This window comes from Thermomyces dupontii, assembly GCF_041956625.1.
Source record: "Thermomyces dupontii strain NRRL 2155 unplaced genomic scaffold VTN31scaffold_2, whole genome shotgun sequence".
Classification (NCBI taxonomy): domain Eukaryota; kingdom Fungi; phylum Ascomycota; class Eurotiomycetes; order Eurotiales; family Trichocomaceae; genus Thermomyces; species Thermomyces dupontii.
In genome coordinates, this window is record NW_027192308.1 from 1,761,997 (window position 1) to 1,788,638 (window position 26,642).

Here is a 26,642-nt window from a genome sequence, read left to right on the forward strand (position 1 = left end):
TACGGTACGAGTACGGTAAGTACTTAAGTAGACAGACACTTAACTAGAAAAAGAAGGCGGTCAGGCAAGGTTCAAATGAGCACCTCAGATCTGGTCAATCGCCATCTACTACCGTGCTGTAGGTACTGTAGCTCCAAAGAGCTCCAAGAACGTCTTGTCGATACAGTTCGTCTTCAAATTCTATTTTTCGTGTTGCTTCATTGCTTCTCAGACAAGCCAATTAATTGTGTCCTGGGCGTGCCTTCTGCTTATTCTGCAAAGTGAAGATCCAACATTCATCCATGCTGGGTGATCAAGTTGCTCTCTCCCGATAACGTCCTCGAAAACCCAGCGCGCCCCCTGAGCGCTGCAGTCGCATGGTGCGCGCAGGCTAAATAAAGCGAGCGAACTGTTCCAGAACGTTCAGAGCTGCGTTCCGTCTGAGCAATAGTCGAGGTAGTACTTTCTCGTTGTCATGTCGAGGCCAAAAAAGGATTCTCGGCCCTCCGAGGGCTTCCACCAAGAATATATTGTCTCCTTGCGCTACCGCAATGATTTGCCTCCACCGGAGATGCCCCCCAAGCTCCTCGATATTCCGCACGAGGGGTTAGAAGGCTTCTTGACTCCTGGATTTGCCTCCAATCTAGTGAGACGAGAGGAGCCCAATATCGATGTGGATGCCGAAGGTGGTATGCCTATTGACTTGGTGGGGATTCCGGGTCTCCATTTAGGTGATGAGAGTGGTACGTACGATAGCTGCAACAATGACGGGTGCTCTGCTGATATCCTGCCAGCTATTTTGGCACCCGAGAACCCTCCTCCAGCCGACCCTGCAGATGCGCAACTCTTGATTCCGCTGGAACAATTGAAGAATCCTTTCATCAAGAATGCCAATGTCTCGTTTCTCCGTCGTACTCAGTATATCACCGCAGCACGAGGCACTGAAGGCGTTCGCGTTACACCGACAAGTGTGAAATCACGCAGACTGAATGATAAGTCGAAGATCTCGAACGAAGATCCAATATACATCAAGAAGCACATCATCAAAGGCTTTGATATCGCGTACCCGGAGAGTCGACATACCGGGGAAGACACGGCAGAACGGATCAAGGGCCACACACCGACGAAGGCGGAAACCGACGCATGGGCGAACCCTGTGCATCCAGATAACCCAAAGCTCAAGCCAGTTGGCTTCTTCCCGGTACTGCCAGATCTGCAAGGCTTTCCAGATCCTGGCGGTTTTGTTCAATTCAAATTCGACAAAATACCAATTCCCGCTGTGTCAGGAAAACGAGACGAGCGAATGGACGTGGCTATCCTATATCCGTCGGCCCCGGAAGAACGGATCTGTCAGGAGCACGCTGCCAAGGTTGCGCTTCACAAAGCAAATCCCAACCTCTACCCAGACCCGGGAGCAATTCCATGGGATTACGACCTGTTCTTGCCCGAGTCTAACAGTCCAGCATCCACGCAAAAGATCAAACACAGCTTGGATATGTCGAATCCGGACCGTGATGATCAAGACAACTACACACATGATGACGGTGAAAGCCGTTTCCACCGCTACGACCGGGTCCGCACCTATGCCACCAGCTCTCAAACACTCAATCGAGACCAAAAACAGCGTGACATTGCCCTGACGCTGTACGATCCAGCAGAAGACACCATGGCGTCGGCCCGCTCCGGCGTGCAGAAGGCCGCTTACTACTATCCCATCATCAGCAAAACACGACTCAAGCCAGAACGAACTCGCAAAATTGCCAAGGCGGGCCTTGCGCCGTCGCTGTCACAAAGCACGCGAGAAGACCAGGCCGACCAAATCCACCTCAGGGTTCGTGATCCGGATGAAGCGGAAGTGTATAAGAGAGCACTGCATCGGGCGGCGGTGGACCCAGAGTACTCGAAGGAGATGCCCCCGGCGCCGCAGGAGAGCGTCAATGAAGAAGCGGAGGCGGAAGCGGAGCCATCCAGTCAGCAGGGCATCAAAGGAGAGCAGTCAAACGAAGAGCAACAACTTGAAGATCGTGGGAAAGAGGATAGGACTGAGGACAGTGGAGAAAAAGAGGCTTCTGAGGCCGAGATTTGACATGAGTCTATTCGAATGTAAATCATCTACCTGTTACTTCTGACATTTAACTTCCGTAGAAAATTGCGATACTGCCTACGTGAGCGACGAGTACGTAGAGGTATGTGGAGGTATCTAGAGGTAGATGCCACTAGATGGTCATAATTACCCTTACCCCGTTTCATGCCTGCAAACGTGCGAATACAATAACTCCATTCTAACGAGCCCAGAAGGAACGAGAAAAAAAAAACTACTGTTAATTTAGGTCCTACCCGGATTCGAACCGGGGTTACTCGGATTCGAATGCCGTCAAAACCGAGTGTGCTAAACCTCTACACTATAGAACCTAAATTTGCTCTAAAGGGAAGGTATTACGAATATATAATATTTTCGTACTGAGTACGGAGTACGTTCGGCAAGATTGCGAGAAATGAGAACTGTAAGCCTGTAACTGTCAGGAAGCAAACGTTGCAAAAAGCTTGACCTAACCCAAGGAGATTCACAGAGAAGGTTAGGTAAAGCGGATCCACAGAAGCTCCGCCTCGACCAACTCTTCCGACTGCCCTTCTCAAAACTCAACTGAGAGTACATTGATCATAAGAAACTGCTTTCAACACATCAACAGAGATCAGAACCATTGATTGACCACGGGAGCGAGAGAGAGAGAGGGAAGAAAGTAAAGAAAAGATCCAAAGATGTCGCAGCAGCAACCTACCAAGGTTGAAAATGAACAAGAACAGCCCTCGAGCACTTCCCTTGAATCCCGACGAGCACAGGATTTTATCAAATTCAAACGCTACGCGGCCTGGACATTCATTGTCGCATCGCCGATTTTAATCGCGCTCCCACCGCGGAAATTCGACCTGTACACCGTGGCCTTGACGGGGGCATTTATCGGGTCCGCAAATCATCTATACCGAGAACGACGGGGAGTTGGGATACTCGACGATCTCTTCCGATCAAGAGCACATACCGGTGCAGATGGCGAGAATGCTACCAGCGGGGGGATATTCTCAGCCCTTCCGACGGAGAAGGCGCAACGGATTCAATCGCAACTCCGTGCGCAACGCGAGGCCGCACTTTCTGGTGAAGAATTGGAACGCTATCGCCAGCAGCGGGATGCGGCAGATCGGTCGATACTCGAAAGGATATGGATGGGGTCGGAGACGGAGGGATGGAAAGAGAGACGGCTGCGTGAGGAACAGCGTGCATTAAGTGAAGGCAAGGGATACGGAGACTTAATCATGGATCATATCCGGGAGGTTTGGAATTGGGGCAAGAAAGACGATGCTTCGAAGGCTGATAAGACTCGTGATTCGAAGGGTTCAGAAACATAGATTTGCGTTTCTATATAGCAAGCACCTCACTACACGAGATAATTGTCACATGGGACTATTCAACTTAATCTTGAATGTCTCACGGTCGTTCTTCTGTCTATCAAGACCTTGAGAGGCTTTTACTCAGAGCGTGTACTCCGTACGGAGTCGAGTAAATAGTACTACCTATGGCTGGGACAAAAATCTGCATCCGGAAAAGATAATCAGCTCAATTAACTTCAACAACGTCGCGCCGAAAATGAATAGATGAGTTTTGCGTTCAGTCAGAAACACAAAAAGTTTGTAACTCCCACGTACTCCGCTGCCAATTGGAGAAAAAAAAATTATAAGCAACGACCGACGCAGGATTCGAACCTGCCATCTCTCGCAAGCTCAACTGAGCACCGGAAACGAGCGCCTTAACCACTAGGCCAGCCGGCCGTTGTTGACGTTGTTGGGAGATCTTTGTCATCTCAACCCATCAAGTCTTCGTAACCAGTGGCTGAATGGAAAGACTGGAAGTGTGGAACAGGTTCCTTGCCTACCTCTAACCTAGCCTACTCCGGACGTGGCTACGTCTCTGGTAGGGTTCGAATCCTTCGAAATGAACCCATTAATACTTTGATATTCTCGATGATCCTACTATCCAGTCCCTTGAAAATCATAGGTTGCCGGTTCGCTGCCTCTACTAGTACAATGCGATCGTTTCCGCGATGCAGCGTGCCATGCAGTCATGTGATGACCCAGCCACATGATCGTCAGAGCCCTAATCAAAAGCCCTGGAAAGTTTTGGCGCTAGCACGCAGTTATTGCACACCGTATCAAGTGAGACGTTCTGGCCCAGTGGTCTGTCACCAATAAGCCCGGGTGGTTTAGTGGTATAATTCTTGCTTAGGGATCCTTCCCTCTTTGAATGCAAGAGGTCCCGCGTTCGATTCGCGGCTCGGGCCTTTTTTATTTTCATTTTTACCCTGCTATTCTTCAAACTCTCCTCGCTCTCGCTCCTAGTCGCACCGTTTTGTTGGGCAAGCAAGGCAGCACTTTCTCCGAAGTATTATTAGTGGTCACCTTGACATACTCGTGCGAGTCGTGTCACTTGGTTCAGGGTCTTCGGGAGAGGATGCGATTGGCTCTAGGGGTCAAACTTTCACCGTCCAGGATTGCACTGCTTCCTTTTTGACTTTCGTTTCAGTGAACCCGGAGCAGCAAGCTCACAATACATGAAGCCACAACGCTGGACTAATGTGTAGATATTCCGTACTCAGCTCTTACTTCCAAGAATCGAGTGCTCATCATTACTTGAAATGCCATGAAGTCCGATCAGTCTCGTGTAGGTACATACTGTACATACTCTGCGCAGAAGAGCGCTGCGTCCCACAGGTAGGCAACTCCCTGTGTACGAGTGCATTGCTTGAGGAAGTACATACGGAGTACTTCCGTATGGAGAACACCGCCAGTGATAGGTGCTGCTTACTGGACAAATATCTGAAGCAAGCTGCCTAGATGTCTCCAAGTTCGTCATAGACTCTCAGTTGCTTGCAGGATCACAGCCGCTAAGCATCGATGATTGGACCAGAACACTAATACCCCACGCATTAGCCTTGTGCCGAACTGTTGGCAGGAATTTGGGGTATGTACTGGTATTTTTTTTTATTGCTCTCGGAGAACATGTTCAGCATGCGCCGCACAATGACACACTACGGAGTAATCATGTCCGGCATTGCCTCAATGATGCCTGTACGGAGTGCTCAATGACTCAGGTAGTGTCGGGTATCGAGCATGTCTTCTCCCGGCTTGGTGAGGGGAAGTACTTGACGGTTTCTCTCGCACACACAGTACATACATTGATTGTTTGATTCTATTAAGGACTATAAGCTTGCAGTACGGAGTACTTATGAGGCATCACCTCGCCAAAGAACTCCAAGGATATATATATCCATGATATGCAATAGGTACTCCGTAAGCAGTATCATTCATTAACCGCGTCTGCTCGGCACAGCAGAAAGGATACTTTCCATGGTCATTATCCTGGACCCTGCAGTTCAACCGTTAGGTACTTATCCTCTTCAGGGAGAACTGGTGGCAAACAGGACACACATATCAAGAGGTTCGCGTGACCTGTACCCTGGAAGGAGGTGTCGGACATAGGCTCATAGCTCTGCTGGAAAAGTGGAACATCCAATATCAAACCTCCGCATGGCGCTGATCTAGAGGCTTAGAGACTGTCGGAGCTGAGGTGGATCTGGCCGGATTTCAAGGAAGGCAACCAATCTCTGGGTTTGGAGCGGGTTCTGGATGGGGAATTCGGGGATTCCGTCCGTAATCCACGTCTTCTACCCCAGACATTTTCCCCAGGAACTTAATATTCCGGGGGTGGAGCCACGTACGACACCCTCACCCCTCTCCCAAGAGGGCCAGAAATCCAAGAGCATTTGTCATTATTGTTGATAAGTAGTGAATCAGCCAGGGCAAAAGGTTATCTGCAAGACATTGTCCACCAGCTCGTCACTTGGCCCTCGTGCAGGGTACCATTACTTCGAATCGTGATGCTCGTGAACAGTATCCAGAATGAGTAGCAAAGCTCGACGTGTCCAACATCGGAGCTGTGATCAATGTCGCAAGGGAAAAAGAGGCTGCGATGCGAATGTGGGGAAAGCTCTCCTCATTAGGCGGAATGCCCTCTGTCAAACCACTCCAAATGAATTATCACCTTGGGATTCCTGCTCGAATTGCAAGAAGTGGCGACGAGCATGTACCTTCAATTGGCTTCTTTCGTTGCACATGAAGAACATGACGAAAGGAGGGCACAGTAATAAAACCAGGATCAATAAATCGCGTCCAGATCCTGGCAACAACGACAAAGATGCTATGCGGGGACGAGAGCGAAGATTTTGCAATGGCAACGACGTCGAGTCGAGAAGCCCGCCCCGAGATGCGGACGATCTATCTTCAGCCGGGAGTGATCAGTCGGTGCCGATGACTTACGGAGCGGTGAATGGGAGTTTGGGAATCTTGCACGATGACATGGACGACTGGCTGTACGGAACAACGTCCTTTGACCATTTTGCAACCGACGAGTGTTATCCCCGACATGGTCAGTCGACGACAGAAGAATCGCTTCCGGGCCTGGAAGACTCATGGTCAACGTCATGTCGTCCCGAAAGATCCACCAGCTACTTCGTTGCATTCTCTCATCTCCTAAGTGCCGACGCTTCGACATTGAGCTCTCCTAATCAGACGAACGCTACCGGCCCGCAATCCTCCGAAAAAGCTCCTCCAGATGACCGCAATCAACAAGCATTCACCAACAACGACTTCGACGCCGTCGCCGCTAGCATCGATCTTGCATTGTCTTGCTGGCTGAACGGCCAGGACGTCCCTGACCATCTCTGATTCAGTTTCGACCAGTATGTAACAGCATCCCAACGGACCGGAACGGAGTGGGGAATTGCTACAAAATCAACGTAACTGCTTTTGATATGCCACGGGAGGGTGGGAATGTCGACTGTTTGGACATTCGCTTTGGTGACTGGGCATTGCTTGGGTTTGATCAATAAGGGTGTTTGGAGGTTTTTTTTTTTTTTTGAAGACAATCAACAGTGCAGTTCTTCTAAAATCAGTCTTATTATTGTACCTATGTAATCTACTCAATATGTCATTTGCAAACCACAGTATTTGTAGGTTCCTAAGCTTCAGCCAACCGCTGCTTTTCCATTTTCGCGTCGAACTTTCAGCCAATTTGCTGTCTACTATATACCTGTTATATTGATTGCAGAGGTACTGAGACAATAATCCTTTAGTACTATCTCGTACGTCATGCAACTCCGGAGGGGTTGGAGTCGAATGTGGGGAATACAGGACTGGTGTCGCTTGTAGCACATGGAGCTGGCGGGGATGAAGCACAGTACTACTCTCTAGAACCAGGCGCCAGCAAGATGCCAGAAATGACATCCAGCTGGAGCAAAACACTTTGGTACATGCAAAGTCCAAATACTTCTCCACGAGATGCAGTTCATGTTGTTGGCTACATACTCTGCCCATCACTGTACTATGTATGGATGTCGATTTGCAGGAGTGGGTTTATGACGAAACCGGTTGATGCTTAATGGGCCTTGGCATTCGATGTTTCCCCTCAGTAGGTTGGAGATCTCGTGATATAAAAGTGACGACAGATTGATTGTTTGGGGATGCAACTCGTTGAATTTCTCCAACCCAAACCCATAGTAGTGTTAGAGAGGCGGACTGAAGGATATAACAATGGCTGATATCGCAACGCTTGATGTACGCACAGCAAGAGTGCCTATCTGGCGAACATGATGGTTTTTTTTCCGAGTACACAGGTTCTGACTGCGTCTGCATGAATAGGTTACTCAGCATCCATATCTGCCCGCCTACTCCAAGACGCTGTTTGAAGCCAAGGCAGCGAAGAAACTGACGTTTGAAGAGATCGCCAAAAAGATTGGTCGAAATGAAGTTGCAACCGCTGCCCTCTTTTACGGGCAAGCCAAGGCTTCTCCAGAAGACATCAAGAATCTCTCTTCGGTTCTCGGGATCCCTGTTGAGCTCCTGGAGTCGCAAATGAGCGGCTTTCCGGACCGAGGCCGTTCGGTGGAAATGCCTCCCAAGGAACCCTTGATTTATCGGTTGTATGAGATTGTGCAGAACTATGGCTACGCTTACAAGGCCGTTTTGAACGAGAAGTTCGGGGACGGTATCATGAGTGCGATCAGTTTTTCAACCTCCGTCGAAAAGGAGACAGATAAGGATGGCAATAACTGGGCGGTCATCACCATGCGAGGCAAATGGTAAGAGTGACATCTTTTGGAAGAGGTCTCGGGTTGATGTTAACCTGCAATTTGATAGGTTGCCATACAGCCGATTCTAGATGTGATGGTTCATTTTATGGTTCAGGTAGACCAAGGTTATGTGGGAGACTGTATCTAAGGACCTGAAAAGAAGCTTCCGGAGAGTCTTCTCAGAGACATTGTACCTTAGGTACACACGCTGCAATGGAAGATCATGCAAGTGAAGAGCTACTCCTTCCCAATTCGGCATTGTATTGACTGTTCTTCCTGTTTGTATCGCTTCTCGCATCTCTCCGTCCTTTTCACAACTCCCCCTTCCAACATCTCCGTGTGCTCTGTCTCTGCTCCCGACACTATTCCTCGAACCAACCAGAGCCCCTGCAAGCATGCCCTCTGCACAGAAACCAGGTGCAGTTCGTTGCACCTACGTGGACTGTGGCCACTATTTCCGTACTGAGAAGGAAATGAGACGCCACAAGATCATAGAACATACCATCTGCACACGGTGCGACGAGGATTTTCCAAACGAGGAGAGCTTGCTGTTGCATAAAATCAAGAGCGAGCGCCATATTGTGTGTCCTCTCTGCGGCCAAGACTTTGGAAGTGAGGGTGGACGTGATCTCCATGTCCGTACGGTTAGTGTGATCGAAGCTGGCTAGCGTCTCTCATCCGATCCCTGACGCTGTTTAGATTCACCCGCGGTTCCAGGAGATCAAGTGCCCATGGGAAGCTTGTGGCCGTGTGTTTACCAATGCTTCTCACTACATCAGTCATATCGAAAAAGGTGCTTGCCAGGGTGGCGTGACAGAGCAGACCCTGCTGCAGCGACGAGTGTTGAAAGAGATGGAGTGGAAGGAAAGGGACAGATTGGAAAGCACGGAACCTATGCCGGCGCAGATCGGTGCCAGTACGATCGATACGCAGAGTCAAGGCGGAGTGCCAGTTGATAGTACTGAATGGAAGGATCGCGAGGCCTTGGCCCACCAGCCTTGGAGCGAGGAGAGGAAAAAACACCGAGATCACGACAAGGCGTACTCCAATGCGTCCGAGATGTCTGCCAGGCACTGGCCAACGCTTGCAGATTCCAAGCACTTGAACCAGAAGCAGTCGCCCTTGGCGAACAATCAAGTGCGCAGCACCCATCGTGCGGGGGTTCAATCTTCTCCAGACGGTCCATTTCCTGAAATATCACGCCGTCTAGAAGGCAAAGAGGCACTCAAGGCATATCGTGAGTACAATCCGAACTGGAACCCCAACATGTACCTGAATCTGCGAAGCGGGAAGTTCGAGTGTTGTAATCGCCAGTTTGACAACGTCGAGAAGCTCGCAGAGCACATGATCGAGCACGTGGCAAGGCGATTCAGGTGAGTTACGCTCCTGAGTACCAATTAACTCGCTAATCCATCCTCAGATGCCCAAGATGCCTGAAAGAGTTCAAGTCAACTGCGGCATTGATTTCTCATTGCGAAATGAGTCAGAAGTGCCATGTCTTCAGGGTTGAGAACCACGAGCAGGTGGTCGACCGTGTGAGCGGAGGTTTCCTGCAATCCTCTCAGAAAGAGGGAGGTTCCAGCCTCGCTCTTCATCCCGGCGATCTGAGAGAAAAACCGGCCTATGGAGGCATGGCTAATCTTGAACGGGGTTATGCTACCCGGTGGTAGATTTGCAATCTCTCTGTGTCATCATCGATCGATCGACATGATGCTCTCCTATGTGTTGTTTCTTTGTTGCGATTCTGATCTTTTGAGAATCGAAGAGGCCTACCGAAGGAATAAAATTAAGAGACTGATTCGAAGGAATTGAAGGAATCGGTGCAAAGGCCAGATTTCCAAAGTGCCTACAGGAATCTAACCAGGCTGTTGAATCTGTTAGTTTTGACAGGAACAGAACCGCACAGTAGCCAACGAGCAAATCCGATCCGATCAATTAGGCTAATTGATTTGATTCGCGGATCGATAAGTTTGCCAAGCACAGATTCATGCAAGCACTTGCATCTCAGGATCTTGTCATTATTATCCACATTGCAGAAGCAGAGTGTCGACATCAGTCATGGAAAACGAACAATACTGCGTACAGTAAACTACTCAAGGGGAATCAGGGACCGAATCAATCAAGCGCGGTATTCGCTGAAAGAGTAGGTAGGGAGATGTCGCGGAAGAGAGCCGAAGAGCTGAGTACATCACGCGGACGGTTCTAACAGCAACACTCGAAGCAGAGGATCCCAGCACAACTGTGAGAAGAAAAGTCAATCAGTTGCTCCATCAATGTTTGAAATCAAAGAAGCACTGGTTCCAAGTCAACTCACATTCCGCAGCAAACATTCCCGGCGCCACCACCGCGCAGTTTCAGTTGCTCCTGCTGTTGCGACTGAGACCATGTGTCAATCAATCTGGGCTTTTTTTTTTTAATCTCTTCATCCGGCAAGCATACCTCTAACTGCTCCGTACTACTTCCACTGTAATTTCGTGGCGGCTCCATGGTCATTGTGGTAGGATTCCAGGTTTGCTCCTGCGATGTTGCAGGCTTGTCACCGGACTTGAAGAAACCGAAGAAACCGTTCTCAAACATTGTGTTGCGTTTTTTTCTTCCCTGTCGGACCAGGCTCGGGAATGAATGAATAACTGGAGGAGGGAGAAAATTTTGTAAAGTACAGTGCTGGAGAGAAAGCCTCAGGAATTGGAAGACATTGGGATCAACGATCCATAGGTAGTACTTTAAGTACCTCACTACCCTAGCAGCCTTTGGTGAAAACCCACGTTGATGAATACGAGGCTCACTTGAACTAAGGTTCCGACTAAACTGATATTAAACCAAGCGAGCCCCTGAGCCGTATCGCCGGATCCCAGCTGAGATCCAGGGTAGCTCAGGGCCTCAGCTCCAACCCTCAACAAGTCGCGTCCGGGCCGGAACTTATCACGAGTACGTATGCGCTTACGTACCACTCCGTACCGCACTTCCGAGTCGATGTTCGATAATCGATGCAGTCCTAACGAGCTTTGCTCTTTTAATTGAGAACTGAGATTGAGACAAGGGCTCATAATCTTACTTCCAAGGTACCTGCTTTCAATGTTACGCGCATATATGCCGAGTCTGGCCCTCAGCACATGTTCGCCAGGTACTACGTACTGTATCAACGCGAAAGATCCGGGGTTCTAGGTTGAGTTCCTCTCTGAATTGAGTGCCTGGAAGGTTTCGGGCGGTCCCACTGACACTGAGAATCACCAGCTTAAGAAATAGAGCAAAAAAGTCAAAAAGGCTTAGTCGAGTTCTTTGCAGGTTGTGCGACAGCACGGGATCAATTGCACAACGATCTGGACGGAGCATGAGTCACCCTCTAAAGAAAAGTCGACAGGTTTGTTCACTCCTTTTCGGAAAAGAAGCCACCCTCCTTCTCGAAAATGTCGCCAATTGCTTGTCCAACATGCAAGACATGAAGATCGCGATACCTCGCGCCGACCAGGGTTAACCCGATTGGGAGACCCTTCTCACCCACGAATCCAGGGATGTTGAGAACGGGGGCATGCAGCAGAGTCCATGGCTGGCTTCGGTCATCGCCGGTGAATTCCAGTCCTTCGGGCGCGGCATCCGGTTCACTGGGTGCGATGATCGCGTCGTATTGCGCGGAAAATCGATCCCAGATTGGACGCAGGCGGGCAGCACCGTCAAGGCTGTCGAGCAGCGCCCGACGACTGACTTTGGCGTGGTTTTCAACTTGAGCCACAATGGACGGGGAGAGATTGGCCTGGTCGAGTTTGTATTCTTGGAGAATGTGAGACGCGAGAATCACACCTGGGATGATTCGGCGGGGAAGGGTATGTACTTACGTCCAAGAAATGCTGTTCTCCCCTCACCATGCATGATGTTCGTATGCCACTGCGTGATGTTCTCGAATTCCTTCTCCGGCCATTCGACCTCTTCCACCACGGCGCCATGCTTCGTCAGTAATGACTTGGCCTTTTCCCAGGCAGCGACCAAGCTCGGCCCAGCGGGCATCAGCGACCACATATGCGTTTTGATGAAGGCGATCTTCGCGCCTCGAACAGAAAACGGCTTATCTGGCACATGCTGATCGTCTTCGAAGTGGAAAACTTCCGCAAGGAGTTTCAGATCCTCAATACTCCGTGTATAGAAGCCGGGCGTATCGCAGGTAATGGAGTACTGCGCAAATCCCTCCCGCGATATGGCACCCCATGTCGGCTAGTCGTCACGGTTTTAGCATGTCTCCTTCATCGCTACAAAATCAGGATGCCTGTTACTTAATTACCTTGAATCCATATACCCCTGTGTATGAAGCCGGCCGCACCACGCTCTCCCCCGTCTGCGTTCCCAAGGCAACAGGGACCTGGAAATCAGCCACTGCCGCAGCGGAGCCGGAGGATGATCCGCCTGGAGTATGTCGTGGATTGTGCGGATTGGTGCAAGGCCCGCCCTCGGCCGTTGCGGAGAACTCGGTCGTGTGTGTCTTTCCGAGAATCAGGGCACCTGCAGCCCTGAGTGTCATCACGGCGGCGGCATCAACGGAGGAGTTTGTCGTGCCGCGATGAATGTTGGAGTTGTAGCGAGTGGGCATGTCTTGCCAATGACAATTCTTTTCTTTCAGTATGTAGTGTAGCCATGGGATCTCAAAATTGATGAACAAACTAACCTTTTGTCAGACCGGTGTCTTTGATTCCCACTGGAAGACCATGCAAAGGGCCGCGGGAGGATGGAAGTACTTTGTCCAACTGACGGGCCTGCGCCAGAACATACTCCGGGTCGATATATGCCCATGCATGCACTACTGGGTCTCGCTCTGCGATTCGAGTGAGTAAAGCTCGAGCATACTGTTCGACCGTGATATCGCCCTGTCGAAGGCGTCGGAGGGCTTCTGTGGCGGAAAGGCGCGGGAGGTCTGACATGCCGGCCATGTATAGAGTGGTGTCTTCAATAGTTCAATCACATCAAACAAGGAAAAGTCAAGTGCTACAGTGCAATCAATGAATTATAATCACCGGGAGTTATTTTAGCTTGGGAGTTAAGCCATGGATCAGAACACATTCATGTCCGTACTTCTTATGGTCTGCGCCAAAAGCCGAGCCGGCGATATTCCGACTGGAGAGCGGAGTAAAGCCGGAATATGCACAGCGACTGAGCCAAGGTTCTACATCATATCCTGACCAAGACTCGTCTAGACTCTAGACGACTTGATCCGCGAATTCGATAGCAAAATGATATACTACTCATACAGATACCTTCTCGTACTGCGAACAAAGTCCAAACTCGAAGAAATAGGTATAGGAAACTGAACCCATGGCTGCTACTCGTGTCCGGATCTCCTACCCCTTCCCAAGGCGTCCCGGGCCAACACTGATATAGCATTCAACTGCTTCGTGCTGATTTGCCGCGAAAATGGACGATCTCAATGCTACCTGGGAGATACAGCATCAAACAAAACACTACATTTCGTTTCAACTTTCTTCTCATTTCCAGCTCGTCTGGCACAAAGTTGGGATTGAAGCACCAGAGCTCAACGCCGGACTTATCAGCCATGCCAAAAATCTTACGGTCGCCAAAGATCTCTATCTGTAGATGCTCGTAAGGTGGGTCCAAAGGGTCCATTGCATCCAGGCTCGATGAGCTGTCCAACTTATGGGTTTGATGCTGGGTCACCGTGTCGATGGTGGCGTTGTAGATGGCAATATCACCGGTCCGCCAGTTCCAGAAGTAGATCAGGTAAGGGGTCAGATGCGCTTTGTAGTCGACCTTGTCGAGGGAATCGGCAGTGCGGTGCCATCGGGCGCGGAACCGGTTGACGGCGTGGTCGTACTCGAGGTGCATCGTGGCATCCTTGTCAGTCTCAAATAAGAGCTGGTTCACAGTCTTGCGGCCGTAGGAGTGACTGTAGTGGAGGGCAGGAAGAAACGAGTCCACGTGGCGATCATCCGGGAACGGCAAAGGGAATGTCTTCTTCGCGAGAAGCTGCCTTGTCGTTGTCCTCCATTAGGTGTGCTGCACCTCTGCCGGCTGCTTCTCCCGGTTGATCTCGAACACCACCAGTACGTCCTCAGCCGCGTCCACGTGGTACAACACGGGATTGGAAAAGTTGCCAATCTGCTGGACATGATTCGAACTTGGATCCCAAACGTGGATGGGGCAAGGCCACTCCCAGAGATCGGGACTGAAAACTGCCTTGTCCCCGACGATCGCATCCAGAAGGCCATCTAGGAGGGATCTGTTGATTGAGTTTTTGTTCTGTATGCATATCATATGCCGTCATTTCATATGATTTCCTCCTGATAACCATAATGTGGATTTTGGACAGCCGACGAGATAGAGACATCTGCTCCTTGTTATATAGTACTTACCATCCGAATAGGCTCGTAATAAGATACCGATCAGACAGCTTTGAGATACTGACTAACTCTGGACCGCTGCCGGCCAATGTCGTTTGTTCCCCAGTTTCGAGATCTATCATTTCGACTTCGCCACGGCCCGGGATATCATAGTATAGCCGGCGTGAATGGCACCGGACAACACTAGGCATGTAAAAAAGAAAAAGTGTGCTGGCCAGGGGAGGAAGATCTTCTTGACCGGCCGGGCATGCAGCAAGCCATGTCGCCATTGGAAGTAACTCATCGGGTCGGCGATCGTTCCATCCGTGCTGACACCCTCCTGGTCCAGGCCCAGAAACGCAAGTGTCTCGCGCAAGACACGCGTGATGATTGAGTCGGACGAGAAAATCGTGCGCCATCGCTTGGAGACCTGGACCTTGTCAGCAGACCAACCTCCGAACTTCAAACTGTGCAGCATGTACCCCTTGGCTACGGAGAATGTCTTCCGGATCCAGATACTCCACGACCTGAACCAGGAGCTCAAGAGGCAGGGAGCCGACATCATACATGCTGTCGAGTAGAATCCGAGATGCCCGCTTCCGAGGGATTGGTCTCTTCGATTTGAAGCAGGTACAGTCATCTCAGTTGTGAATGAAACCCTGGCTGGGTGGACGACCCACTGGGAATCTATATCGATCTCTACGGCAGAACGACAGACGCTGCATTTCTTATTGAGTTCGTTTAAAAGCAGAAAATGAATCGAAAGTTGGAGTTCCGTTCCGTAAGCGCGGTTTGCTGGTCTTACTGACCAACAAAAAGAAGAAAAAAAAAGGCCCGAGCCGCGAATCGAACGCGGGACCTCTTGCAGGTTGGAAACTCTCAACGAGACCCTAAGCAAGAATTATACCACTAAACCACCCGGGCTTCTTGTTGTGGAAGACCACGAAATATTGTCAGACAAGGGGACTGGATTGGCAGCCAGATCAACATCGTTTTGAGGGGTTGGTGATCGGCTTTCATCGGCGTCACGGCGTCCCCGCGAATGCCTCAGTGTTAGGAAGTCGTTAATTTTGAACATAGAGTCTAGATTAGTATGCCAATACTACTCAAAGGATCGAAGGGCAACCCGGCACATTATAGGTACCAGCGCACATGTCTCTTTGAGACGACGGGATTTACACTGCTCATGAACTTGAAAACTTCGATCTTGCGGCCCCTCCAATTGCAAGAAATATACTTTGTCGGTCGTAGCATCATCGTATATATACAAAGTACTTGAACGCTTCTTCGTTCTCGCACTCTGCTCAGTTACGGCACCACTCCACCGAAGAATTATTATTATCAAGAGACACGGAGAAATTGATCATTGTAAATCTCCGTCTTGAACCAATCACATGTTTCTAAGAGATGCGAAGCCCCAGATCTGATGACTCCGGGACGAGGTGTTTTTCTTCTCACCGGCACCCCACGTCGAGGGCCTGAGCTTTGGCAGAACGAAGCATTCAAGGTTACATCAATGAAGTCAAGCCCGAAGAGAAACTGGGAGATATATTAAGGCGCAGCAGACAAGGGAAGATCGCGCTTCGAGGCAGTTCTCTGGTTTCCCAAGAATCAGCGTCAATGGCGGAGAACGTACTCAACGACATCTCGCATCGAAGATACAATCCCCTCCGCGGGTCATACATTTTGGTTTCCCCGCACCGGACGAAGCGGCCATGGCAGTAAGGCAAATCAATGCGAGCTCGATGAGTGCTGCTGACGTCTGTCGCATCGCAGAGGTCAACAAGAATCTCCCTCCAAGACGACACTGCCCACCTATGATCCTTCATGCTATCTGTGTCCCGGCAATAAGCGCGCACAAGGAGACACGAACCCTCCGTACAAGAATGTCTTCGTCTTTGTCAATGACTACAGCGCAGTCAAAGAGGAACAGGCTGCATATGAGCCTGAGGAAGAGGGTAAGTCGGGCAATTAGCGGCGCAGACAGAAATCTGGTTAACACGCCATGCGCCTAGGTCCCGAGTCGATTTTTCTCCGCGCCGAACCCGTGACGGGACGATGCTACGTCCTGACGTTTTCTGCCGCGCACAACGTTACCCTCGCCGATATGACCCCCGCCGAGATCGTCCCAGTCATCGATGCCTGGACGGACATCTATACCGCGCACTTGTCGCCAAACAACCCCCTGAAAACCGTCGCCAAAGCTGATGCGCCTGCGGAGTGGTTCACTTCATCCGTCGGTCTCCCCAAGACTCAATACCGCTACATGCAGATTTTTGAAAACAAAGGTGCGGCCATGGGTTGCTCCAATCCGCACCCGCACGGCCAGATTTGGACGACAAGTAGTCTACCGGAAGAACCCGCAATCGAACTGGAGCAACTGCAAAAGTACCGACGGGAACACGGCGGTAGACATCTTCTAGAGGATTATGTTGCTTTGGAACTTAAGAAACAGGAGCGCATCGTATTTGAAAATGATGCATTCATCGTCGTTTGCCCGTGGTGGGCGACCTGGCCATTCGAAACTATGATCATCAGCAAGACGCACAAGCGCGCTCTCATCGATCTCAACGATGCCGAGAAGGAGCAGCTCGCAGTTGCCATCGCGGAGGTCACACGCCGGTACGACAATCTATTTGAGACGCATTTTCCGTACAGCATGGGGATCCACCAGGCGCCGTTGGAGGGCTCTGAGGAGGAAATTGAGGCATCGTACTTGCACTTCCATTTCTATCCACCTCTTCTGCGGAGTGCCACAGTGCGAAAGTTCCTTGTTGGGTGAGTATTCGAAGCGATCGTGTTTCGGAAGCCGGCGACTAACGTGGAATTAGGTACGAGATGATGGCAGAGCCTCAGCGAGACATCACCCCGGAACAGGCAACAGTCAGATTGAGGAACTGCGGCGGAGAGCTCTATCGGAAGAGGCTCGGCGATGATCAGTAAACCATGACTTTGAAACTCGGATTGTATGTAGTGCATGGTCCACCATGTAGTATTCTCAAGATCAAACTGCATTGGTTGACTATTACAGCTACCCACTTATCAACTGTCATTAGCATTACTTTTAGTCCAGAGCTGCATTATTCACTTATAGCGTACCAAAGAGCGCGAGAGCCTGAATGATGGGAGCTTAATCCAAATACCACCCTCTCTGGGTAGCCATCCAGATAAAGGAGCTCGACGCAACCAAAAGCGGAAACACGAAACGACCCTTGAAGCGTGCCGACCGAAATGCCACCAATTCGGCCACAAAATGCACCAATGCAATCCCGTACGTCCACATCGCTAAGTCATAGACTGCCGGATTGCGGATATTGTATGCCGCATAGCCGCGGACAATTGCAGAAGTAAACGTCCAGGTCGCAAAGAGGCGCGAGCAGAGATCATTTACAGGGGACTGGTTGTTGGTGGACGAGGAGCCGATGTAAAGCTGCTTGGTGTAGTCGGGCGACGTGTAGGCGGAAATGGTATTTGCGACTGAAATGGCGGCCACCTGAAGGATACTGTCAGCAACGGCTACTACTTAATCAGCAGCGGCGCTTCGTCTGCCAAACAATGGAGGGAGTAGAAATCTTACCACCGCCAACCACTTGGGAAGCAGACCGGGTTCCGATGGTAAGAAATCACTCAGCTGAACCATCTTGAACCAGGCTTGATTCAATTTCAGGTGTTGACAGAGTCGGTTAACTCGATATGCCGTGCTGTTCGGTCTTTCAGGTACTAATTGCCGCGCTTGTTCCTGAAAACTCAACGCTAGTGCAACGATTGGAGAAGGTTCAATTGTTCCTGTCTCCTCCAGTTCCTGCAGCTCTCAGCCTTGCGTCTGTTTGGTAACCTGTCCCTGCAAAACAAATCTGGAATAGCTAAACCGATTTGGGCAGCAGGTTATCGCTGACCAACCAAATCAAAAGCTGTGCTTAATAATCAAACTCATCAGCCAATGAGGTGAACACAGGCTGAAGTTGGCTGGCGGCGCGTTGCTTATCCCTCCTTGCCTTCGGTTCCCAGCTTTGTCCGTCCGACTGAAAGCTGCAAAATACTATTGCTATTCATACCTTCAACCCACTCTCTTCAACCTCATTGATTCTTTTTTCACTGTTCACTTTCTTTCCCAAGAACGCTCATTCGTACCGCGACCGTCAATGGGTTACCTGGATCAATTTTCGAACCTGTGCAACATGCGTTTGGGAGAGCTCTCCCAGCTGCAAAACCTGACGATTCTAGGCCTAGCTGCCACCGGAGGACTTTTTCTCGGATACCATGTAATAACTTTCGTCCGCGTATTGCTCAGCTTGTTCGTGCTTCCTGGCAAGTCGGTACGTCGTTTGGGGAATAGAACACTTGTGGCGTCGTTGCTGAACTCGGGAACAGCTACGCAGTTTCGGACCCAAGGGAAGCTGGGTGGTCATCACTGGTGCCTCTGACGGCTTGGGCAAGGAATTTGCCTTGCAGATCGCCAAATTCGGCTACAATCTCGTTCTGGTGTCCCGCACCGAGTCGAAGTTGCAAGCGATTGTCGATGAGATCAAGGCCAAGAACCCATCGATTCAGGCGCGGATCCTGGCAATGGATTTTGCACAGAACAACGATGCGGACTACGAGAAATTGAAAAATATTATTTCCGACATCGACGTGTCTGTCCTGATCAACAACGTCGGCCGAAGCCACAGCATCCCGGTTCCTTTTTTGTTGACGCCCGAGGATGAGATGCGAGATATCATCCAGATCAACTGCCTGGGGACGTTGAAGGTTACTCAGGTTGTAGCCCCGGCCCTAGTCAAGCGCAAGCGTGGCTTGATCCTGACAATGGCATCCTTTGGCGGTTTGGTGCCCACGCCGCTGTTGGCCACCTACTCCGGCAGTAAGGCATTCTTGATGCAGTGGTCGACCGCCCTCGCCGCCGAGCTGGCGCCGCATGGCGTGCAAGTACAGCTGCTCCAGGCTCATTTGATTACCTCCGCCATGTCCAAGATCCGTCGCCCTACGCTGATGGTGCCCACTGCGAAAGCCTGGGTCAAATCCGCATTGGCCAAGATTGGGCGCAGCGGCGGATTGCCGACTTACCATAACATGACGGCACCATATTGGAGCCATGGTCTGCTTGCTTGGTTCCTAACCTGTATCTCTGGGATATACAGTCCCCTTGTGTTGGGCTTGAACAAATCTATGCACGAGTCAATCCGCAGGCGTGCTCTTCGTAAGGCCGAGCGTGAGAAGGCAAAGAAGGCGGCGTAGAGGTGAACTCTACCACCGTGGAATGTCTGAGAAGCAGTTCTCGGAATCCGAATGCTTTTTATGTTATTATGGGCGATGTCCATGCTCTGATGGGATGATGAATCATGTCGGCATTCGGAATCAGAAGACATGGCCATAGCCGGTTCTTTCCTTTCCCTTTTTGTTGAGCCCGATCTGCTTAGCAAGAGATCACTACTGCTGGGCTCTGACACACTGGGCAGATCCGGAGTGAATTAGAGCCCATCACGAGACAAAAGCTTCGGTGACGCCGACGCAATCATGGATTACACACGGACGACGGACTGCTCTGTTTGGTATTAATAGATGCCTTATTTTTGGAAATCCCTATCTTATCTTATCAGTTTATCGCAGTAATCGGACTTTGTCCCCGCATCACATCACAGTCTCAGGATCCTGTACTTGATCTATTTCTTCAAGATCCGAGCCCTGCATCACTGTTCTTGACGGTTTCTGGTTTATATCGAGCAGTTTTGACCGTCCATGGCCAGGTTTTTGGTGCTATAGAAAGAGCGTGCTGGGCTGTACCGCGATGGTCACGAATGTTTACTCTCTCCCCAACGAAGTACTATGCCTTGATCTGACCGTCTGTACATCTCTCATCTGGAGAAGGTGCTAATGCGTCCAGATTCTCGTCAACATCCTATCATCATTTTCCACAGTTGAGCTTCTTCCCCTCACAGTCGTGTCGCATCGTTTTTATGCCCTTATTTGCCGTATACTGCACTTCCGACTCCTCGTCGCTGCCCCTATCCCGTCCCGACATTTGATCCTGGAGTGCTACCACCCGACCTCGAGGTTGTCCAGTCCATATGCTTTCTGCACATACCTCGGCACCGACGGGTTGAGTGCGGAGTACAATGGGAAGGGGTCTATATATGAGAACTGCGAAGTGACGGAGAGACTCGGAAGACTTTGCGGACTTTATTCGAGATTCCGGCCTCACGTTCAGGTGGAAGAGTCTTTGCAGTTGCTGCAGAGCTCCGAACAAACCTCTGGGGCCTCTGTGACGGACACGAATACGGTCTCCGTGGAGGGAAACAATCGGGTCAGAGAGCAGGGCCAAACAAACACGGCCTCCGTAAGGCGGCTCGTCAGTCTTGAAGGTGGAGAGGGTTTCTCCCAGTTGTGCATCGTTGTCGATCTGGTCAAAGTAAAAGAGGGCTCCGGACTCCTGTTGAGCGTAACCACCGTGGAGGACGGAGTCATTCGATTATGGCGCGACTGGTTGAAGGAACGCAGTAAGGGGGACCAAGACAACGAGGAAGAAGGAGTTCTATGGGTCGGTTCGGCGAAGCACGTGGGACTCAAACTACGAGTTCGTGAGCAGAGGTGGAACAGGAATGCGCCGATTCTTGTGCATCGTGATGAAGAACCCGCTGTCAGTTACGATGTCGATATCGAAGGTGCGTCGGTATTCCTGGCACACAGGCAGAGAAAGTACCCTGACCAGGACACTGCCTACAGAGATCTGGATTCGCACCATTCGGCTGCTCATTACCATCGAGCGGTCCATGCAGGAACAAGAGAATTCCAGCAACGCAGTGATTGTTGGAGCCGTTCGCCGACCGAACGAATAAAGGGACATTGAAAATGTCATACACAGCCAATCAAGTCGGCAACTGCATGACCAATGCACACGGCAGTGCTAACAGAAACCAGTACAGTAATTAGGGCTTTTGATGCCGTACGTACCCAACTGCTACAGTAGTGAACTTTCAGAGTGGTACAGGCATAGTGCAAACAGATCACAGATCTCCCAGTTGTTAGTATTAGAATAGTATTTACCAGTTTGATCTGAGTTCCAGATCTATTTTGTTCGCAATCTGTCAGTAACTTCAAAGCAGGACTATCTGCAGCTTCATCTGATAAAATTGACGATCGGTCCGATTATCACAGCCGAGGCGGCGAGAAAGTGGGCCAGCCAGCCTCCGACAGCGGCGCTGCTCACCATCGGCATCAGTGCGTCATTAAAAAAACCCACACCAAGCAGTGATGATTCAATTGAGGAATTGAGATTCAGGATTCCAAGTCTTAGAGCCTGATTCAATGCGTCTCGCGGCTCTCGCCGTCATTTCCACTCGCCGTCAGTGTCGACCTGTGGAATTCGCTAGCTAGCTCTTCGCTACGATGAGCCATGAGTCACAGGGCACCGAGCTATTTTCGATTCAAGGTGAGTGCACCGTTCGCCTCGAAGGAGCTCAACACGCTGCTGATTTCGTACGACGTAGAAACATGATTCGCCTTTTCGCCCTCAATGCTACGCTACCGTGATATCACGATGCTCCGGGAGCACCGGCGGCGTTCGGCCGTACAGCAATGCTTCCTCGCAGTCGGAGCAGCAACCGTTCTCGTTTCGGGACGGCAGCCGCGGTCGTCAACGGGCTCGGGAGAAGATGGCTGACAAGGTCGGTGGGCTGCAGAGGGAGTTTTGCCGTTTCTTATCGCTGATTTTGCCCCCAAGGAGTTCTTCTTGAGTTTGCTGAGCTCGGCGACAACGAAGCGTGATTCCAAGTCCTACTTGTCGCGATTCTCGTCCAAACCGAAAGACAAACGGCCGTTGTCCAATGTCGTCAACAAAGAGACGCCGAAACTTGGAGTGAATCTGGGTTCCCTGTACTCGCCGACCCGGTCTGTGATGGACGCACCTGTTTTCCGGCAGTCAGCCACGCCGGAAACGCGGCAGGAATCGGCATGGGACGAAAATATACATGTTGCCTTGGTCAAGTTCAATGACCCACAATTGCTGGAGGATGACGTCGTCCGGGGCGTTGCATTGACGCTGTCGCAACTCACGCGGCTTGGAATGGCCTCGTGTGTGGTCATTGATCCTAGATTGAATGGCGATGTAGCAACATGGCGGACAGTGGCGGATGAACAAGCTGATAGATTACTGGCGGCGATCGAAGCCTGTGACGGGGGTGTTGCTCGGCGTTTGGATACAGCTCTTGTGCTCAAAAGGGACTCCGGTGTTTTGAAGCCCAAGGTGCTGTCGCGGCAGATGCTGCTGAATCCTTTGCGGCAAGGCACTACTGCTATCATGCTACCAGTGGCCTACAGTGAAGAGAATGCCCAAGCGCGTCCAGTTCCCGCCAACGATGTCATTTTGTCTCTGACAAAGGAATTGGCGGGGCTGGAGGTCCCTTATGATCAAGACGAGGACCCAGACGTCATCGCTGATCGAGTTAGGAAGCTTCAAAGCGAAGTGCTTCTTGACCGATTGATCTTGCTGGATCCATACGGGGGCATTCCCGCGTTCAGGGGGACACATCGGTCTCATGTGTTCATCAATATGGAGCAAGAGTACGAGGACATTCAGGACGAGCTGCAGGAGCAGATAACGCTGCAGGAGGCAAAGTCGAGGGAAAGAGCTCTGGCCGCACGCATGGCGGCAAGCAGCCCTTTGACTGGATTTGTCAATTCCGACGCGGATATACCGGGCCCGTCACTGCACAGTCAGAATATCACCAGCCCGTTGTATGAGCATCTAAATAACCTGCGTCTACTGAGGGACAGCTTGGCAGTACTACCGCCGTCTTCGTCCGGCCTCATCGCAACGCCAGAAGACGTTGCCAAAGCCGCGCGGCCGCAGCGGGAGACTCTACAGGTATCGGACGTAGGCACGCGACGGCAGAAGAATCCATTGATTTATAACCTCCTGACCGACAAGCCCACGCGTTCGTCATCGCTTCCGTCCAGCCGCTTGGGCACCCAAGACATTGAGCAAGGTTCACCGCATGACCGACCGATTGTGCCAACGACATTTGTCAAAAAGGGCATGCCATTGACGGTCATACCCGATCCCCGCAAGACACCCTGGACGCCAGACCCTACGATCACGCCGAGGTTGTCGCTAGATGATCCTCGGATCAATATCCCGCGGCTTGTCCATCTCATCGAGGATTCTTTCAACCGAAAGCTCGATGTGCAGCACTACCTGGACCGCATCTCCAACCGCCTCGCGGGGCTCATTATCGCAGGAGAATACGAAGGTGGTGCGATCCTGACATGGGAACTCCCGCCGGGCGTTGAAGATGACGGCAGCCCCGAAAGTCTGGCCCGCGTGGTGCCGTACCTGGACAAATTTGCGGTTCTCAAACGAAGCCAGGGAGCCGGCGGTGTCGCCGACGTTGTCTTCAATGCCATGGTCCGTACTTGTCTACCACGAGGCGTTTGCTGGCGCAGTCGAATAGATAACCCGGTCAACAAGTGGTATTTTGAGCGGTCGCGCGGGTCATGGAGAATCCCAGGGTCGAATTGGACCATGTTTTGGACAACACCGGGCGTGCCGGAAGATGACCCTGCGCGGTTTTCAGATTACGAGGCTCTGTGTCGGAGTATACAGCCTAGTTGGGCGGATCACAACTCTGTTCCTGACTGAACTATCATAGAATCATAGAGACAAACTACTAGATGTAGTAATTGAGTACTTTGTTCGTTCCCCAACCTCGTCTTTAACTGTTAGGTGGAACATCTCCTTGTGAGCTTCCGTGCCACTTTGCGCCAATTATTCAATGACTTTTTACTCCCACTTCTCGCTCCCGATGCAATGATTTGGCCTTTTCTCTTCCTCATTGACTAGTTGTAGGTATATGGAAAGAGGGCTTAGGGTTAGGGTTACGAGTAGCAGCCGCCGAGTATTGAAAGATTCCGAGTGCACGTTTTCAGCGGCGACGAAGACAGGTCTGAACGATTGACTGAAACGCTAGATCCATTGGGCGCCCCCGAGTCCGGCAATGGTATATATATATTCATCCACATACGTCCCATTCTGACCAAACAACGCCCTTTTCACTTGATTACTTGATCCAAGGTCCATTACCCATGATGCGTGCAAAGATCAACTCAGCGGCGCTTCGCTGTGTTAGACGGTCATGTTCCCAGGGTGGTTCTCTCAGTATAGGACAGGCAACATACCGGCTGCTTCGACAGGGTGCTTTTCAGGATGTTGTTCGACGGGATGTTCCTCGGCGGGCTGTTTGGGCGAATTCCCTTCGCGGTCCGCGTTATTATTCTCTTCGGTTACTGGATCAACGACGACATCAGATAACGACTGCTTATTATTAACCTCCTCCTGTTGCTGCTGCTGCTGTTGTTGTTGTTGTTGTTGTGGTGGTGGTGGTGGTGGTGGTGCATGTTTTCTAGGCCGGCCTGATCGCGGTCGATCGACAACATAATCATCGATGATTCGAGGGTTTGTCACGGGATCAAAACCGCGGGCTTTGGCGGATTTGACGATATTGTACACGTTACTCTTGGATATCCCCGTGATTCGACCGATCTCTTCGTACGAGAGATGAGTGAAACAAGCAAGGGTCAGAGCTTGGGCGCGGACAGTAAGTGGATGATATCGGGTCATGTTCTGAGAATTTTTTTTCTTTTTTTCTTCTTTTCTCGAATGGTCAAAGGTAGGTCTACTTTTCCATGTCACCCATGGAATTTGATTAGCAAATGCTCCTCTCTTCTTTTCTGCAGCAGAAACGGGTCTTACGGAAGAGATACTTGAACGAAATGAATGGATAGTTAGTAGCTCTTTAGATTGATGATAGCTAGGCTTAATGGCAGCGCAGTACTTGAGAGATAGAAGAAAAAGAACCAGGGAGCGCTGGGCAAAAAGTAAACAACATTGCGTATGTCCGGGTATACGGGAGTAACTACTGCTGTGATTTCGAAGAGCGGTGTGATGCTTGGAGTTGGTGCATGACGGGCACCAAAGCTAATCTGCCGATGAGAAAATGTGCTTGGATCCGCGGCGGTTCCTCCATGGTCTTTCAGGACCCACTTGGAACGGGAAAGCCAACCATGCACCTTTGAGTACAGTATCGAACTACTGAATGTACAAAGGTACTCTGTACTGTTCAAACTCCAACGTGATTGAGTAAGATGGAAGTTGTCATTGACGGAAAAGCAAAAGGTCCTACTGTATATAGATCTCATGTCACACCAAGTACTTGATGTTTCGATCAATCGTAAATGCTGGCATGTCTATTGGAGGTAGCATCTGTACAACACCGACAAAATGCTACAACATACGTCCATTATCTGATATAGCTATGCAACTTAGATATCCAGTCACTCCGGTACCCGACCCGGCCTGATATCCGATCTCCGTGGCACAACCAACGGATGCCACTGTGCAAGAAATGTGATTGCTGAAGGTAAAATAACATCAGCCAAAGCCATTCCAACGAATTTCGAAACTCAAGGGGGATCCCGTTCATGAGCTTCAACATACCCCACATTATATAACACGATGCAAACGCAAGAATGAGACTGCTTCTCCAGACACTGGAAGTGATCGTCAGCCCATGGATCATTCTCCAGGATCTCGATGATAAAGAGGTGTATAGTATCGTCTATGTCCGCTGGGGAAAATAGGATACGTACGTTTGATTCTCGCCCTTCGGAGCAAACACATAGGCACAGACACTGGCCAGGACGACAAAGATGAGGCCGATAATGATACTCCAGCTAGACAAAAAATGAAAAAGCGCATCAGCTGAACTGCCATGCCAGAAATTTGCGCATACGCAATCAAGACAAGGACGGAACGAACCCGTTCGCCATTATACGTGAACTACCCGTGTGCTTTGTATCAGAGTCGACACCGCGTGGTCGATTATGATCGGCACAATTGACGACAACAGTCTTCCTGTATGGTCGAATCGGAGTACTGGCCCGAACTATCCTGTGCTGGACGCTGCTGTTTCTAAGTCCGCCTTGTGAAAGCTTCCCCCATTCGGTGTTCCAGAAAGGTGAGTGAGTCGATTTCAATGTCCCGGCAAATCGACGCAAATCCCGTCCTGCGGTATGCGGTCGTCCGATCGAGGCCGGCTTGGAAGTTGATCCGGAACGAACGGCGATGTTCGAAGTGCAAGGCTGGCGATGACTTTCCTGACGTTTGGATGCTTGT

At 50.6% G+C, this 26,642-nt stretch overlaps 17 protein-coding genes and 4 non-coding genes across 21 annotated transcripts; 10 read left to right on the top strand and 11 right to left on the bottom strand.

Annotated features, from left to right (window-relative positions):
- Window positions 1-454: 454 nt before the first annotated feature.
- VTN31DRAFT_3024 (uncharacterized protein) lies at window positions 455-2,065 on the top strand (the record flags this gene model as incomplete). Its single annotated transcript, XM_069403258.1, has 2 exons — window positions 455-722; window positions 774-2,065. The coding sequence occupies 2 exons, from the start codon at window positions 455-457 to the stop codon at window positions 2,063-2,065; spliced, it is 1,560 nt and encodes a 519-aa protein (XP_069262457.1).
- Window positions 2,066-2,307: 242 nt separating this feature from the next.
- Window positions 2,308-2,391, bottom strand: VTN31DRAFT_t35. Its single transcript has one exon. It is a non-coding gene; the product is annotated as a tRNA-Gln (tRNA).
- A 348-nt stretch (window positions 2,392-2,739) lies between these two features.
- Window positions 2,740-3,381, top strand: VTN31DRAFT_3025 (uncharacterized protein; the record flags this gene model as incomplete). The annotated part of the gene is made up of 1 exon (XM_069403259.1): window positions 2,740-3,381. The coding sequence occupies one exon, from the start codon at window positions 2,740-2,742 to the stop codon at window positions 3,379-3,381; it is 642 nt and encodes a 213-aa protein (XP_069262458.1).
- A 333-nt stretch (window positions 3,382-3,714) lies between these two features.
- VTN31DRAFT_t34 lies at window positions 3,715-3,801 on the bottom strand. The gene has a single exon. It is a non-coding gene; the product is annotated as a tRNA-Arg (tRNA).
- Window positions 3,802-4,221: 420 nt separating this feature from the next.
- Window positions 4,222-4,310, top strand: VTN31DRAFT_t32. Its single transcript has one exon. It is a non-coding gene; the product is annotated as a tRNA-Pro (tRNA).
- A 1,618-nt stretch (window positions 4,311-5,928) lies between these two features.
- Window positions 5,929-6,753, top strand: VTN31DRAFT_3026 (uncharacterized protein; the record flags this gene model as incomplete). The annotated part of the gene is made up of 1 exon (XM_069403260.1): window positions 5,929-6,753. The coding sequence occupies one exon, from the start codon at window positions 5,929-5,931 to the stop codon at window positions 6,751-6,753; it is 825 nt and encodes a 274-aa protein (XP_069262459.1).
- A 66-nt stretch (window positions 6,754-6,819) lies between these two features.
- VTN31DRAFT_3027 (uncharacterized protein) lies at window positions 6,820-7,401 on the bottom strand (the record flags this gene model as incomplete). Its single annotated transcript, XM_069403261.1, has 1 exon — window positions 6,820-7,401. The coding sequence occupies one exon, from the start codon at window positions 7,399-7,401 to the stop codon at window positions 6,820-6,822; it is 582 nt and encodes a 193-aa protein (XP_069262460.1).
- A 216-nt stretch (window positions 7,402-7,617) lies between these two features.
- Window positions 7,618-8,245, top strand: VTN31DRAFT_3028 (uncharacterized protein; the record flags this gene model as incomplete). The annotated part of the gene is made up of 3 exons (XM_069403262.1): window positions 7,618-7,641; window positions 7,726-8,165; window positions 8,224-8,245. The coding sequence occupies 3 exons, from the start codon at window positions 7,618-7,620 to the stop codon at window positions 8,243-8,245; spliced, it is 486 nt and encodes a 161-aa protein (XP_069262461.1).
- A 306-nt stretch (window positions 8,246-8,551) lies between these two features.
- On the top strand, window positions 8,552-9,533 carry VTN31DRAFT_3029 (uncharacterized protein; the record flags this gene model as incomplete). The annotated part of the gene is made up of 2 exons (XM_069403263.1): window positions 8,552-8,800; window positions 8,856-9,533. The coding sequence occupies 2 exons, from the start codon at window positions 8,552-8,554 to the stop codon at window positions 9,531-9,533; spliced, it is 927 nt and encodes a 308-aa protein (XP_069262462.1).
- An 825-nt stretch (window positions 9,534-10,358) lies between these two features.
- On the bottom strand, window positions 10,359-10,733 carry VTN31DRAFT_3030 (uncharacterized protein; the record flags this gene model as incomplete). Its single annotated transcript, XM_069403265.1, has 3 exons — window positions 10,359-10,395; window positions 10,471-10,532; window positions 10,596-10,733. 3 exons carry the CDS (start codon window positions 10,731-10,733, stop codon window positions 10,359-10,361), a joined length of 237 nt encoding a protein of 78 aa, XP_069262463.1.
- Window positions 10,734-11,523: 790 nt separating this feature from the next.
- Window positions 11,524-13,072, bottom strand: VTN31DRAFT_3031 (uncharacterized protein; the record flags this gene model as incomplete). Its single annotated transcript, XM_069403266.1, has 4 exons — window positions 11,524-11,924; window positions 11,990-12,362; window positions 12,430-12,737; window positions 12,811-13,072. The coding sequence occupies 4 exons, from the start codon at window positions 13,070-13,072 to the stop codon at window positions 11,524-11,526; spliced, it is 1,344 nt and encodes a 447-aa protein (XP_069262464.1).
- Window positions 13,073-13,523: 451 nt separating this feature from the next.
- Window positions 13,524-13,982, bottom strand: VTN31DRAFT_3032 (uncharacterized protein; the record flags this gene model as incomplete). The annotated part of the gene is made up of 1 exon (XM_069403267.1): window positions 13,524-13,982. The coding sequence occupies one exon, from the start codon at window positions 13,980-13,982 to the stop codon at window positions 13,524-13,526; it is 459 nt and encodes a 152-aa protein (XP_069262465.1).
- Window positions 13,983-14,615: 633 nt separating this feature from the next.
- On the bottom strand, window positions 14,616-15,045 carry VTN31DRAFT_3033 (uncharacterized protein; the record flags this gene model as incomplete). The annotated part of the gene is made up of 2 exons (XM_069403268.1): window positions 14,616-14,906; window positions 14,959-15,045. The coding sequence occupies 2 exons, from the start codon at window positions 15,043-15,045 to the stop codon at window positions 14,616-14,618; spliced, it is 378 nt and encodes a 125-aa protein (XP_069262466.1).
- A 262-nt stretch (window positions 15,046-15,307) lies between these two features.
- VTN31DRAFT_t33 lies at window positions 15,308-15,400 on the bottom strand. The gene has a single exon. It is a non-coding gene; the product is annotated as a tRNA-Pro (tRNA).
- Window positions 15,401-16,096: 696 nt separating this feature from the next.
- On the top strand, window positions 16,097-17,419 carry VTN31DRAFT_3034 (uncharacterized protein; the record flags this gene model as incomplete). Its single annotated transcript, XM_069403269.1, has 4 exons — window positions 16,097-16,197; window positions 16,253-16,434; window positions 16,492-17,254; window positions 17,308-17,419. 4 exons carry the CDS (start codon window positions 16,097-16,099, stop codon window positions 17,417-17,419), a joined length of 1,158 nt encoding a protein of 385 aa, XP_069262467.1.
- A 187-nt stretch (window positions 17,420-17,606) lies between these two features.
- On the bottom strand, window positions 17,607-18,116 carry VTN31DRAFT_3035 (uncharacterized protein; the record flags this gene model as incomplete). The annotated part of the gene is made up of 2 exons (XM_069403270.1): window positions 17,607-17,969; window positions 18,054-18,116. The coding sequence occupies 2 exons, from the start codon at window positions 18,114-18,116 to the stop codon at window positions 17,607-17,609; spliced, it is 426 nt and encodes a 141-aa protein (XP_069262468.1).
- A 538-nt stretch (window positions 18,117-18,654) lies between these two features.
- On the top strand, window positions 18,655-19,711 carry VTN31DRAFT_3036 (uncharacterized protein; the record flags this gene model as incomplete). The annotated part of the gene is made up of 2 exons (XM_069403271.1): window positions 18,655-18,792; window positions 18,848-19,711. 2 exons carry the CDS (start codon window positions 18,655-18,657, stop codon window positions 19,709-19,711), a joined length of 1,002 nt encoding a protein of 333 aa, XP_069262469.1.
- A 550-nt stretch (window positions 19,712-20,261) lies between these two features.
- VTN31DRAFT_3037 (uncharacterized protein) lies at window positions 20,262-21,309 on the top strand (the record flags this gene model as incomplete). Its single annotated transcript, XM_069403272.1, has 3 exons — window positions 20,262-20,294; window positions 20,358-21,135; window positions 21,197-21,309. The coding sequence occupies 3 exons, from the start codon at window positions 20,262-20,264 to the stop codon at window positions 21,307-21,309; spliced, it is 924 nt and encodes a 307-aa protein (XP_069262470.1).
- Window positions 21,310-21,866: 557 nt separating this feature from the next.
- On the top strand, window positions 21,867-24,110 carry VTN31DRAFT_3038 (uncharacterized protein; the record flags this gene model as incomplete). The annotated part of the gene is made up of 3 exons (XM_069403273.1): window positions 21,867-21,902; window positions 21,961-22,137; window positions 22,194-24,110. 3 exons carry the CDS (start codon window positions 21,867-21,869, stop codon window positions 24,108-24,110), a joined length of 2,130 nt encoding a protein of 709 aa, XP_069262471.1.
- Window positions 24,111-24,569: 459 nt separating this feature from the next.
- Window positions 24,570-25,088, bottom strand: VTN31DRAFT_3039 (uncharacterized protein; the record flags this gene model as incomplete). The annotated part of the gene is made up of 2 exons (XM_069403274.1): window positions 24,570-24,583; window positions 24,647-25,088. 2 exons carry the CDS (start codon window positions 25,086-25,088, stop codon window positions 24,570-24,572), a joined length of 456 nt encoding a protein of 151 aa, XP_069262472.1.
- Window positions 25,089-25,801: 713 nt separating this feature from the next.
- Window positions 25,802-26,296, bottom strand: VTN31DRAFT_3040 (uncharacterized protein; the record flags this gene model as incomplete). The annotated part of the gene is made up of 4 exons (XM_069403276.1): window positions 25,802-25,881; window positions 25,965-26,017; window positions 26,117-26,200; window positions 26,286-26,296. 4 exons carry the CDS (start codon window positions 26,294-26,296, stop codon window positions 25,802-25,804), a joined length of 228 nt encoding a protein of 75 aa, XP_069262473.1.
- Window positions 26,297-26,642: the final 346 nt, after the last annotated feature.